Source organism: Glycine soja, chromosome 20 (assembly GCF_004193775.1).
Source record: "Glycine soja cultivar W05 chromosome 20, ASM419377v2, whole genome shotgun sequence".
NCBI lineage: Eukaryota > Viridiplantae > Streptophyta > Magnoliopsida > Fabales > Fabaceae > Glycine > Glycine soja.
In genome coordinates, this window is record NC_041021.1 from 1,130,120 (window position 1) to 1,144,771 (window position 14,652).

The 14,652-nt window shown below is 33.0% G+C and overlaps 1 protein-coding gene across 1 annotated transcript; it reads left to right on the forward strand.

The window, feature by feature from the left end:
* Positions 1–413: 413 nt before the first annotated feature.
* LOC114402839 (transcription factor MYB3-like) lies at positions 414–2,543 on the forward strand. The gene is made up of 3 exons (XM_028365527.1): positions 414–727; positions 1,240–1,369; positions 1,661–2,543. Exons 1-3 carry the CDS (start codon positions 598–600, stop codon positions 2,070–2,072), a joined length of 672 nt encoding a protein of 223 aa, XP_028221328.1. The 5' UTR covers positions 414–597; the 3' UTR covers positions 2,073–2,543.
* Positions 2,544–14,652: the final 12,109 nt, after the last annotated feature.

The window sequence follows — 14,652 nt, forward strand, 5'->3', positions numbered from 1 at the left end:
TTGAGAAAAAAATAACTTGTTGCTAAACCATCAACCCTCTTATTTTCATCCCACCATCTCTTCTCCTAATTGAACCGTGTAATCTACTCGCCTATCATGAGGATCAATATATCTGACGGTAAGTTAGAGGCAATAAATCATGCAACCTCACCGCCAAACACATTATTCATTAAAACCAACCGTATGTCATATCCTCCAAATTTGGCAAGAAATTGGTAAACAACACAACCAATTCACACTCCCAATTCCCTAAATAGTGTTTTTCATTGCTCTCTCTCTCTCTCTCTATGTCTGAAGGTGTGTTGTGAATCACGCAGTCACGTATTAGCAAAACCACCGGTCCAAGTCAACCCTTTACACTTCCTTATATTCAAATAACTAACTCACAGTATATATTACCTCCTTTGATCTTATAACCCCTCCCATTCTTCTCGTGTGTCCTCCTCCATATCGCTCTTTTTTTTTCTTTATTTCTTTTTACTCTTTCTCTAACACTTGCTTATTATATATATCATCCCCACCTAGGTTCTTCCGTTTTTGTAGCTGGGGTTTATACCCTTTGAGGTTTGAAAGGAAATCCAAGCAAAGGTAGAAAGAATGAGGAAGCCTAGTTGTGATATCAAAGAATTGAACAAAGGAGCTTGGTCCAAACAAGAAGACCAGAAACTCGTAGATTATATCAAGAAACATGGTGAAGTTTGTTGGCGTACACTCCCCCAGGCTGCAGGTATATATGAATTTTTTTTTTATCAATAAATATTAATTTGTTAGTTTTTGTTAAGAATATCAATTAAAATATTTGAATCTTTGACATTTCACATCTCCTTTCATCTTTCTCTAATCATTATATCAATCTTATATCTTTCTTAACATCATATAATTGTTGGAAAATCAGATATAATTGGTTAGTCTTATTTTTTGGTGTATAACTGTAACAATAAAGATCATACTTAAGTTTTTATACATTATAATTACTCCAATCTCCCACCATTAGGATAACCCAGTGAGTGATTAGTCTTATATCTATTGAGTAGAAAAGGATTCATCGAAAGATATATGAAAAACGTGAATCCTATATCTGATGTCTTAATAAATCAAAGGTGCAAGTGTGTAACAAACGATAATTATAATAATTATTGCAATACATTATATGTATATCCACACAAGCGATAGTACTCACAGACATGTAACAAACAAGATATATATTTGACCAAATACATTTTGTTTGATGATGATTAGGTTTACATCGGTGTGGTAAAAGTTGTAGGCTGAGATGGATAAACTATCTACGTCCAGACCTCAAAAGAGGCAACTTTGCTGAAGATGAAGAAGATCTCATCATCAAGCTTCATGCCCTGCTAGGCAACCGGTGCGAATTTTTAATTCGAAACATAACATAAACCCACTTTTTTGTTGTGCTTTTGATGACCTATACATGTGTGTATTTGTGCGTGTAAAAGAATGAAAAGAATTTTGATTATAAGGTAGATATGTGTACTGAGCAACCATATTATCACCACTAAATAATATAAATGGAAATTTAAGTTAACTTTTTTCAACGTACATTGCTAAAAGGGTTTTCTAACATAATTCATTGTTTGGTTGTATAAATTGTGCTTATAAAGGAAAAAAAATCATTGATTAAAATTGATTCGTACAGGTGGTCACTAATAGCTGGGAGATTGCCTGGACGTACAGATAATGAAGTGAAGAATTATTGGAATTCTCATATAAGAAAAAAGCTTATTAGCAATGGCATTGACCCAAATAATCATAGATTAAACCATACAATCCCTTCCGTTTATCAGAATCCACCTATGTCTGATGATAGTTCAAAACACTTTGGCATGAAAGACAATAATAGCAAGAACGAGACAAGCAAATCACCTCGTGTTTACAACCATGGTGAAGTCTCAGATGCTGCGAGTGGTGAGGCTGAGTCATCATGTGCATTGCCAGATTTAAACCTTGATCTCTCTATTTGCGAAAAAAATCTAAAACCATTTCACGAATCTAAGTTGTCGAGGAAAGTGCCATTTGATTCCCCTTCTACACTTCTTCTGTTTCAGTAATTAATCAATCAACATCGACCTTGGCTTGAATATGGTGATTCAGCAAATCGTCATGTGGAGACGCATGCAAGTGTGTTGTGATATATAGTATATTGAGATCTTAATTATCGACATGGAAAAGGACTTAGCTTGTGTTTCATTTTGAAGAATGAAAGCCCTCAACTAGCTAGAAAGAATGTTGGCTTATGCTTTGTTACAACCTTGCAATGGCATACAATTGGCAAACATTAATTGCTGCTATCTTGAAACTGAGTATTCACAAATTTGAATGTGAAAATGAGAAGGGTATATATATATATATCCATGGAAAATCCAACTATTAGCAAATAGATTGAATCCATTGAAACGTACTTGTAGTAATAATTTCCTTGTGTTGGTCCTGAAGAAGTGAGGACCATTTTAATGAATATTTCAAATGTACAATATGTTTGATACGGATTTGGCAGATATATATTGTGGCGTTAGAAACAATATGGAAGAAATATTGAATATGTACCTTTCTATCAGAAGCCTTCATTATTCGGGAACTAATGCTGCAGTGAAAATTGTTTATTTGCTAAATGAAAATTCATTTTGGGGTAGGTGATTTCTGGGATTCAACTGCGGTTCACAACTATAATGACTCGTAAACATGAGACGGAATGTATATATATATATATATATATATATATATATATATATATATATATATATATATATATATATAAAATATGGGCAGACAGAAGTATAGGAGAGGAGGGATAATTTTTTTAATATTAAATTAATTATTTTTATTTGATGACTTTGATTATAGAAAAATAAATTAAATATTTAGTTGCACACTAATAAATTGTTAGTTTGGGTAGTAATAGACTTAAGTAAAGTCTTATGGATAAAAAATAATATTATTGTAAAGAAAAATTATTAGGTATTTTAGAATTATTAAGTCATTTATGATTCTGACCAATAATCATATGATATGTGGACAATTAAAGATATATTCATTAAATTAACGATGTAGGCTAACAAAAATTAATTGTGTTATTCATTAATTTAAGAAAGTTTAATCAATTTTAAATATTAAGTTATCTATATGTTACATGATTAACGGTAAAAATTATAGATGGTGTGATAGTTCTAAATCACCTAATATTTTTTGGATTTGGAGGGAAAAAACAATAAAAATAGACAGTTAAATTTTTTAATAAAAATTAAGTATTGATAAAGTCTTTAAGTATTTCATACCATGATATAATAAAAAAAATATTAAGTTGTACAAAATATTTGTCAAAATTCATTTTAATAAATTTTGGATTTTTTTTCTTATAAATAAGTAGTTTTTTAAAGATATAAATAAATAGTTAATATAAATTTTTATTATAAAATTATCTAGGTTATATTTGATTTTTTTTTTAAAAAAAAAAACTTATTATATCGGTCGTTATATATATTGATCACGTTATATATATAATTATCATTTAATAATCAGATTAATTAAATTTATTATATAAAATTATTGAATGATATAATAGTTAATATAAATTATGCGGTGTCATTTTTAATCATAGTTTGGATCGATCCTAGACGAAACACTGAATGGACCTCAAAAGAGGGAAGTAACTATAATCTAAGTTATATTTTTCGATTTTTCTAGAACTCGAAAGGGGCCATAATGTCTGCTTTTAATTAATTGGATGTTTACCAATTGTTGTTTATGTGTCGTAATCTGGTTCTCTTTCTTCAAATGTTTGCATCCTTTTATCCATATACCTATTCATTTGCTCTTGGGCTTAATTTAGTTAAATTATACTTCAATCCTAGCAAAGTTTCGTTATGTATTAGTGAATTTTCCTAGAAATAATTTAACTAATTTTATTATTTTTTATGAAGGTCTTTCTTCATATAAGACATTATTATAAAATAATTTAACTAATTTTATTATTTTTTATGAATTGAATTTTTTTTATTTATTTATAAGAACAGAGCTGCTAGTGATAATTAAGAAAATTTAAGGACGAACTATCAGTTAGTTGTTTTTAGTATGCCGCCAGCCAATGCTATAACTAGACCAAGCTTTTTTCTTTTTTCTTTTTTTTCTTAAGAAAAGTGCCAAGCTTAAAAGTCAAATAGTTTTTAATTCTTAAGCACAAAGCAAAAATACTACATTCGTCTTTAAGGTATCGTGTTCGCTGGAGTGAAAAAAAAAATATTTTTTTAATTAAAATAAAACATAAAAGTATGAATTTAATTAAAAAAAAAATATGGATTTCACTTTTTTTTTTTCTCTTTTAAACGAACAGGACCTAAATGTAAGACTTTTTTTTATAATTTGTTTGTCTTTTATTATAATACTCATATCAAGTTATCTCTTATATTAACTATTTTATTAAAGGGATTTAGTTTATCTAGTTAAATATAATGTGTGTGAGTTGTTATAAATCTATATTATTTGTATTAATTATTTTTTATTAAAATATTCTTAATTATTTTGCAATAAATATTACTCTCCTCTGTCGCATAATAGTTGTTCAGTAAGAAAAAGAATTATTCTAAAATAATTATTATTTTAATTTTTCAATGTAATATTAATTATATTTTTTTACTTATATTCTTATAATGTTATTATATGGAAAATAAAAATTAAAAATAAATTAATGATAATAAAATTAATTTTGTAAGATAGTTCGTTATTTTTTTCATTTATTCATTAGATTTTCTTAATATCTCTAAAACAATCTAAACCAATAATTATATTGGGACATAGAGAGTATAAATTAACAAGATATTATGAAGATTGGAGAAGATGATTAATACACATTAATCAATTAAGTAAAAATAATTAAATAAAAAAAATGAGATTTAAAGAACATAAATTAATAAGAAATTTAATCCTATAGGTATGAATTAACTAGTTAAATGAATCTCACGGACCGAGGTGGCTTTTTTAACCAATTAGGGGTAATTTTTTTTTCTTTAAGTATTACCAAATTGAGGTAATTTTTGAAAATATATTCATTTATGGATAAATCGTATACATATGAAAACATCATTTTATAAGTAGAAGTCGTAAATATAGATATAATTTTTTAATTTTATTTTATTTTCAATTTTTGTAATAGAAGTCACACAAAAAGGTACGACTTCATCTTTTCTCTTTGAAATCAATTTTTTAATCATAAAGCAAAACTCGTGGATGAACTCACGAATTTGGTGTGAAAAAGTAAAAATAAAATAAAAGTTTAGAAATCATAAAAGTAAATGTCTTTGGTGAGTAAAATTAAAAATAAAAATAAAAAGCAGAAGTCATTAATTCATATTCCACTTCTTAAATAAAGTCGTATCTCCATTACGACTTATTCCTGAACGACTAATTATTCACAATCTACTCCAATTTGATAATTTTTTAAAAATTACCTCTCTTGATAAAATAAAAAAAAATAAAAAAAACAAGGGAGGCAGGGTAATAATAAATTGTATTATGGATCAAATGATTGCTTTTCATGTAATAATGTATGTTTTTTTTTTAAAAAAAAAAAAAACAAGCCGAAGGAAAGAGATTTTACTATTAAAAAGCATCCAAAACCAGTACAAGTAGTATTAGATTGGACCAAATCCGATTTTCATGTATGTATGTATGTTGGCTTATGAAAATCCAAATCGCTGGTGTACTATCAACCAGTACTCAATACTTCTAACCAAAATTGTTAAGTAGTGTGTAGTATAAAAGCTTAGTGTGATTAGTTTTGATTACTAAGTGGACAACTACTATAAGTAGTGTGTAAAAGCATTCTGTTGAAAAAATATAATAAGAATAAGTCATTCTTTCATCATCTGTGTTAGTATTCCATCTTTCTTTCTCAGCTCTCTCTCTTTAGTTTCCCTAACAAAGTGGTATCAAGAGCCAAATCAAGATCCATTTGTGATCTGTGACCATGGCCCAGAAAAGCTCAGCCATCTCTCTCCCCACAACCCTCCCCATCCTCGACGGCAAGAACTGGAGCCGGTGGTGCATCCAGATGCGCGTGATTCTTGGGTATCAAGAGGTTCTAGAGATTGTGGAGGAGGGATTCCCGGCGCTCGGCGAAGCACCCACCGCTGCAGAACGCACCGCCTTCAAGGAGAACAAGAAGCGGGACTGCAAGGCGATGTACATTCTTCATCAATGCGTAGATGAAGCCCATTTTGAGAAGATCGCTGAGGCATCCAGTGCTCATGCGGCTTGGGAAATCCTGGAAACGGCGAATGAGGGAGCGGCGAAGGTTAAGAAGGTGAAATTGCAGACAATGCGACGGCAATACGAGCTGATGGCGATGGAGGACTCCGAGACCATTGCAGCGTTCTTCCACCGCGTGCTTGTCCTCACGAATGCGATGAAGGCATACGGCGAGGAATTGGAGACCTTGACGATTGTTGAGAAGATCTTGCGGTGTTTGGCTCCAAGATTCGACCATGTGGTTGTTGCCATGGAAGAATCCGGGAAGGTGGAGTCCATGACGATTGCTGCGCTTCAAGGTTCCCTCGAAGCTCACGAACAACGCCTACTAGAGCGTACCACAGGTAGAGCTTCGGATCAGGCCCTGCAGGCCCAGTCTTCACGAAAGAACGATTTTCACCGCAAAGGTAACAATAGGGGCAAAGTGAAAGGCAAAGAATACAAGAGTTCATCAGGAAAGGGTTCTGGAAATCATGAACCTTCAAAATCTGATCAAGAGCCAGCTGAATCATCAAGGCGTAGAAATGGGGGAAATCAAAGGTATCGGGGCAAGAAGAAAGTGATTGATCGCAAGAAGCTGAGGTGTTACAATTGTAACAAGATTGGTCATTTCTCCTCTGAGTGTAATGCCCCTGCCCAAGGAAATCATCATGATGGACATGGTGGTGATGAAGCCAATTTGCTCAAAGATGATGGCGATCTTGATGAAGATCCTCCTGTGATGATGATGATGACCACCAATTCAGATTCTGGCAGTTCAAGAACATGGTATTTGGATTCTGGTTGCTCGAATCACATGACGGGGCATAGGAATTGGCTAGTAAATTTTGATGATTCAAAAAGAAGTGTCATTCGATTAGCTGACAATAGAACAATTGCTGCTCAAGGAATGGGAGATGTCCTGATATCTAAGAAGGATGGAAGCAATGCTCTCCTCTCAGATGTCTTGTTTGTTCCAGGTATGAAGAGTAATCTAGTGAGCATTGGTCAATTGGTTGAAAAAGGATTCAAACTGAAATGTGAAGAAGGAGTTCTGGAGTTGTTTGATCAACAAGGGAAGAGAATGTTGAAGATCCCACTTGCCCAGAACAGAACCTTTCAAGTGGATCTTTCAGTCACTGAATCTCAGTGTATGTCAGCTGAAATTCTGGATAGTGATACTTGGCTTTGGCATCTCAGGCTAGGGCATTTGAATTTCAAAGGAATGAACATGTTAAGATCCAAAGGCATGGTTCGTGGTCTGCCATCTATTACTATTCCAAAAAAGGTATGTGAAAATTGCATCTTTAGCAAACAACCTAGAAGTTCATTCAGCAGCTTTACACACTCTAGGTCTCAGAATTTGTTGGATGTTGTATACTCTGATTGTTGTGGTCCTTTTGATACACCTTCACTTGGGAACAACAAGTACTTTGTGAGCTTTGTTGATGAATTCAGTAGGAAATTATGGTTGTATATGCTGAAGCTCAAGAGTGAAGTGTTTGAGACTTTTAAAATATTTAAAAGTATGGTTGAAAAGCAGTCAGGGAGAAGCATTAAAATTCTGAGAACAGATGGAGGAGGAGAGTTTTGCTCTACAGAGATGTCCAATTATTGCAAGGAACATGGCATTGTTCATGAGATAACAGCACCCTATACTCCTCAGCATAATGGTATTGCTGAGAGGAGGAATAGGATTGTGCTTAACATGGTGAGAAGCATGCTAAGAAGCAAGCAACTTCCTCACAGATTTTGGGGGGAAGCTGCTACAACTGCTGCCTATGTTCTTAATAGGTGTCCAACACAAAGGCTCATTGGCATGGTCCCTGAGGAAGCCTGGACTGGAAGGAAACCATCTGTGAGTCACTTCAAAGTGTTTGGATCATTGTGTTTCAAACATGTTCCTGACCAGAGAAGGAAGAAATTGGATTCCAAGTCAGAGGTGATGATTTTTGTTGGGTATAATCCCACAGGCTCATATAGACTGTATGATCCTAATGCACATCAAATTGTGTACAGCAGAGATGTCTATGTGGATGAACAAAGATCATGGAAGGATTATACTGAAAATTTCAGTGTTTCAAGAAGACAAGTGCAGCTCAGTTGGGATAACTCTGAGGTGATTAATGATCCTACAAGGTCCAATCATGATGCATCCCCAGCAGGAGTTAGAGGAAGACCAGTAAGAAATAGACAACAACCAGTGAGACTGCAAGATTATGAGTTGTTTCCTGATAATGTAGTGACTAATGATGGTGATTTGATCCATTTAGCACTCCAATCTGACATAGAGTCAGTCAGCTTTGATGAAGCCATCAACAGTGAGGTATGGAGAAAAGCTATGGCTGAAGAAATTGAATCAATTGAAAGGAATAAGACATGGGAATTGGTGGTTTTACCTCAGAATAAGAATCCTATTTCAGTGAAATGGGTCTACAAGACCAAACTCAATCCAAATGGCACTATATCTAAGCACAAAGCTAGATTAGTGGCTAGAGGGTTTCTTCAGGAGCAAGGCATTGATTATAAAGAGGTGTTTGCACCAGTTGCTAGATTTGAGACAATTAGACTCATTGTGGCTTTAGCAAATCTAAATCATTGGGATCTCTGGCAATTAGATGTTAAGTCAGCATTTCTCAATGGTCCACTAGATGAGGAAGTTTACATCATGCAGCCACCTGGATATGAGAGGAAAGGTGAGGAAGAAAAGGTGTTTAGGCTGAAGAAGGCTTTATATGGATTAAAGCAAGCCCCTCGAGCTTGGAACAAAAGGATTGATTCCTTTCTTAGTCATGTGGGCTTTGTTAAGTGCACTGTTGAACATGGTTTATATGTCAAGCAAGAGGGAGCTGGAGATATCACAATCATTTGCTTGTATGTTGATGATCTACTTATTACAGGTAGTGATGTGAAGTTGATTGATCGAGTCAAGAAGCAGCTCAGTCAAGAGTTTGAAATGACTGACTTGGGACTACTCACTTACTTCTTAGGCATTGAATTTCTAAGGACTAATTGTGGAACATTCATGTTGCAAAGGAAGTATGTGATTGATATGTTGAAGAAGTTCAACATGAAAGGCTGCAATTCTGCAGAGACCCCAGCTGATATGAATGTGAAGCTTGAAAGTTCCACTGAGGAGGACAAGGTTGATTGCACAATGTACAGGCAGATTGTGGGGTGCTTAAGGTTTGTGTGCCACACAAGACCTGACATTTCATATAGTGTGGGAGTGGTGAGTAGGTTCATGAGTGATCCTAGAAAATCTCACTTGGTTGCAGCCAAAAGGATACTGAGGTATCTACAAGGCACTGCTAGTTTTGGAATTCTATTCCCATATCAAAAAGAGAAGGTTTGTCTACAGCTTGTAGCCTATTCAGACTCGGACTGGTGTGGGGACAAGGTAGATAGGAGGAGTACAATGGGTTATGTATTCTTTCTTTCTGGGGTTCCAATTTGTTGGTGCTCAAAGAAGCAGGATGTGATTGCTCTTTCCACATGTGAAGCAGAATATATTTCTGCTTGTAATGCTGCTTGTCAGGCCAATTGGATTACATACTTGCTGGAAGAATTGAATGTGAAGATGAGTGGAAATGTGGAGCTGTTGGTGGACAACAAATCTGTTATAGATTTGGCCAAAAATCCAGTCTCACATGGCAGAAGTAAACACATAGAAACTAAGTTCCACTTCTTGAGAGATCAAGTGAACAAAGGCAAAATTGATTTGAAGCACTGTAAGACAGATTTGCAGGTAGCAGATATTATGACCAAGGCTTTGAAGATTGACAGGTTCAAGATGCTCAGGAAGATGATGTGTGTTGTTAATTCTGCAGGTGTCTGAGTTTTTTTTTTCTATAAGCTTTTGTACTAAGGAGGAGTGTTAAGTAGTGTGTAGTATAAAAGCTTAGTGTGATTAGTTTTGATTAGTAAGTGGACAACTACTATAAGTAGTGTGTAAAAGCATTCTGTTGAAAAAATATAATAAGAATAAGTCATTCTTTCATCATTTGTGTTAGTATTCCATCTTTCTTTCTCAGCTCTCTCTCTTTAGTTTCCCTAACAAAAATTTCAGTTTGAATGAAAAATCATGATTGAATGAGAAAATCTGACTAAAAATAACTAATAAGATTTTCTGATGAAGTAATTATTAATTTTACTAAAAAAAATTACATGTTTTAATTTTATAAGAATGATAAACATACTAAAAATTTTACAAAAACAAAATCTGAATATATCTAATTTTACGAGGTGAAAAAATATATTTAGAAAATATCTCTCATGTAACAAAAAATACAGTATGATAACTATGACATACTCCGAAAATGAAGAAGTAATTAATTTGTATCGAATTTACTGAACTCTGATCTCCGAACAAGGGTGAAGGATAATTTAAGACGTGGATATAAATTTGAAAGGACTGAGGAGTAGCAGTTAATTATATAGGTACATGCATTGGTACACTGTCAGACAATAAATTCTTGGATGGCCTATATTGAAAGCGTCTGGGAGACATGTTTTCATTCGTTTTCTCTCCCCTCACCTGTAAGTCTTACCACTCAAAAAGTTAGCTGCTTGATCTTTCCCTTTCCATGGCTAAGAGATGTTACTTTGAGTTTGGAAAGTCCTACTACCATGCTGCAATATGTTATAACTAATCTTCATAGCAAAATTATTATAGCGGTCTAACTGAAATACACTTTTTTTTTTGCCAGAATAACATTCAGAGAGGGAGGGAATGTCGCTCCAATTCAAGGCAGGAAAATAAAGTACTTATATTTATCTTATTCTAAAGAAACCAGTAGGAGTTCAAATTTGAAACTTGCCAAATGCGAGACCATGTATATCTTGCTCCACTCAACCAATCCTTGGGATTAACTGAATTACAGTTGTTTCCTCTAGTTGGCATTTTTGTAGGAGAATTGAAAATATTTACCTATTCCATTTTCTACTATTTTCATATCAACCTCAAAATATATTCGAATGAAGTCTAGTAAAGTGTCAAGCCAAGAAATTAAGATTGAAGACAAACAAACAGCTAGCAATTAATTTCATGATTCTTTAAGGTCCCCTTTTGTTCCATCCAATGCAAACAATATTATATTAAACGACTCATGTAATACTCCATTTTTCGTTAAATAAATTAAAAAGAATTTTATTTAAAAATAAATAAAATTTTAAGAAAATAATGAAGTTTTTTAATTAAATAAATAAGAAGAAATAGTTTTATTAATTAAAATAATGATTTTAATATAAATAAAATAAATATATGTTCTTAGAAAATAAAAATGATGTTTCATTTATTCATTTATAGAAGTAAAATAGAGTTTCTTTTTATAAAAAACAAAATAAAGAAAAATAGAATAAATAATAAATTGAGAGTACTCTAGTCATAAATAGAGACATATTAGGTCATTTTTACATTTACGATCCGTCTTTATACTCTCTCTTCCTCTCTCAAAATTTTCTTTTTTTCCCTATACACCCAAATTTGTCCTAGTGAAACTAGGATACTAAACTCGTCAACTGTTGGATCATCGTGAACTTTAAACACTAAGTTTGGAATTCATTTTCGGACATCTCCGTCGTTGGGATTTGTGAAATAATGTCTGTGAAGAGAGCAATGCCCCTCGCACGCAGATAATGAAATTGAGGCTCCAATCATTTCTCTTTCTCTCTAACGCTTGAAAACCCTAGCAGAGCAATCAAAGGAAAAGCTTGAGGAATCTTAAGGAACCGCTAGAGACACCGTTATCGCTGCCAGATTACACATGTGAGCCCGCTTAAAGGTAAGAGATGAATTTATTGCAATTGGGGTTAGAATGAACATGTGTAGGAATCCTTAGAATATCAAATTTGGGTTTATTTTGGGATATTTATTGTATTGTAATTCTTCCTTTATGATTATAATTACGAGATTATTGTATTTGACAGGTCAATTGATGTCCTGATGCGAATTGGTTGATAAAATTAAGTGCTCTTAGTGTTTTTTTTTTGTGTTTTTGAACCTACGATTTTGATTACTTTGATTTTGATATGATTATGTGAAATTATTTGAGGGGTTTTACTCCCCATGTTGTGAGAAACATTTTTGTATAATTCGTTTGTGTTTTGGACATGATTTACTAGATTAGCATGATAAATTGTTATATTGGGATCAGGAAATTGTGATTGAGATTGTGTGTAAGTGATAAATTGAATATGTGATGAATTGTGAGATACATGTGTATTGAGATGTTGTGTGCATTGAGTTGTGATCTATGAACTGTACAATCACAAGACTGTAAGACTCTTTAAGGGCGACGAGTTAATGTGCAACGAGTATTGTGATGGGATCCACTGTGAGAGCCTGATGAGTTTAATCACTTTGAGGCGCAGCGAGTTAAAAATTCTTTTGAGAATAGTTGAGGAATCTTGTGTTTTGTACATTTCATAGATAGAGTCTACGTGCTAAAATATTTTCTAGGTTGGACTTGAATTGGGAGGGAGAGGCCTTGACGGATTCTTCAGAGTCTAGGCCTTAGGGGTAAATATACCTAGTTTAAGTGCTCCTTTAAGTCCGTGTTGATCCCACATGGTTGGAACATTCTCTCAAAATAGCGTGACCCTGATTGGTCTCCTTATGATTTTACCTAGTGAGAGTGACCTAACTTACCAGTGTGTGGTATGTCTTGTCATGTACTTATGGGCATCCGACGAGGTTTTTCACTGACATGGTACCACATTGCATATAGGATTAAACCTTAGTATATTTGTTGCATAACGCTTGTGTATTGATCGATATTGATTGGTTGAGTGATATTGTATTTTGATCCTTGAGTACATGAATGATGTGAAAATGTATAAGATGTGTAGTGTTGAGATGTGATGTTACACGATAAGTGGTGGAATGACGTGAGTTCTGTTTAAGTTGTATTTCATTTATATGATATGTATATCTATGTTGTCCTGTTTCTCTCTATTAGTTAGGAATGTGATAACTCACTCCTTGTGTGTTGTTTGTGTTTGGATCCTATGATGATCTGTAATTTTGTATTCGTGAGAGCAGATGATTAGGTGGATGGCTATGGAGAATCTTATGCTAGAGAACGCTGGAACACAATGCTCTGATAAAATGTGACTTTAAGACATGGGTTTTTGTATTAATTGCATAAAGTTTTGGACATGTAATTTTAATCATTTTATTTCACATGTTGAGTCTTTAGTTCATTCTTTGGAGTTTGGACGACCATGTTTTGAGTCGAAGATGTTTTCATACCCTTAATTGATAAGTTTTTAATTTGGTGATTAACGCGAATGTGAATCTTTTATCCACGTAGATTTACTTACGATTTTATTGAATAAAATTGATTAAATTAGATTCTGCATTTTATGTATTTTTTTCATTTATATGCATGTTGGGGTAGAGGGTATCACCTCATGATTCAAACCACTACTTTGTTAGATTATTGATATGATAGAGTAATTAATTATAAGTTGTTACCATTTAAATTCAAGTTATAGATAATTTGAGTTTGTTATCCATTTGTACTATATATATATATATATATATATATATATATATATATATATATATATATATATATATATATATATATATATATATCTTGTATACTCACAATTAGTAGTGAATAAAATCTTAATTATTACATCCTTTTAACATGGTATCATAGAGTCAGGAGTTTAATAGTTAAATTGATGTTTTTTTCTCTTCTTTATTATTTTTTTGTTTCCTCATGATCACCTACCAATACTTCTAATCTACCCAGTGAATTTAGCCTCTATCAATTATCAAATGGATCATCTCCTTGAAGTCATAACTTCTTGGTGGTTATATAATGAGGATCACATCATGTTCTTCATTCGAAATTATTCATGATGGTTAAGCCTTCTTACTTTGACCTTTTTAGGTAGTTAGTCATTTTGCTTCTGACTTTCAGGTGGTTAAACCATTTTTTATTGTCTTTTAGGTAGTTAAGCCATTTGTTGCCCCTACCTTGTTAGAGGGTTAAGTCCTTTTGCTTCTGTCTTTTTAGGTGGTTAGCCCTTTTGCTTCTACCTTTTTAGGTGGTTTAACCTTTTTACTTCTGTCTTTTTATGTGGTTAAGTCATTTTGTTTTTTCCTTTTTAAGTGGTTAAGCCATTTTGCTTCTACCTTTTTTAGGTGGTTAGAACTTTTTTCTTGCTTACCTTTTTCTTTTTAGGTGGTTAAACTATTTTCTTGCTTCTGTCTTTTTAGGTGGTTAGTCCTTTTGCTTCTACCTTTTTAGGTGGTTTAACCTTTTTACTTCTGTCTTTTTATGTGGTTAAGTCATTTTGTTTTTTCCTTTTTAAGTGGTTAAGCCATTTTGCTTCTACCTTTTTTAGGTGGTTAAAACTTTTTTCTTGCTTACCTTTTCCTTTTTAGGTGGTTAA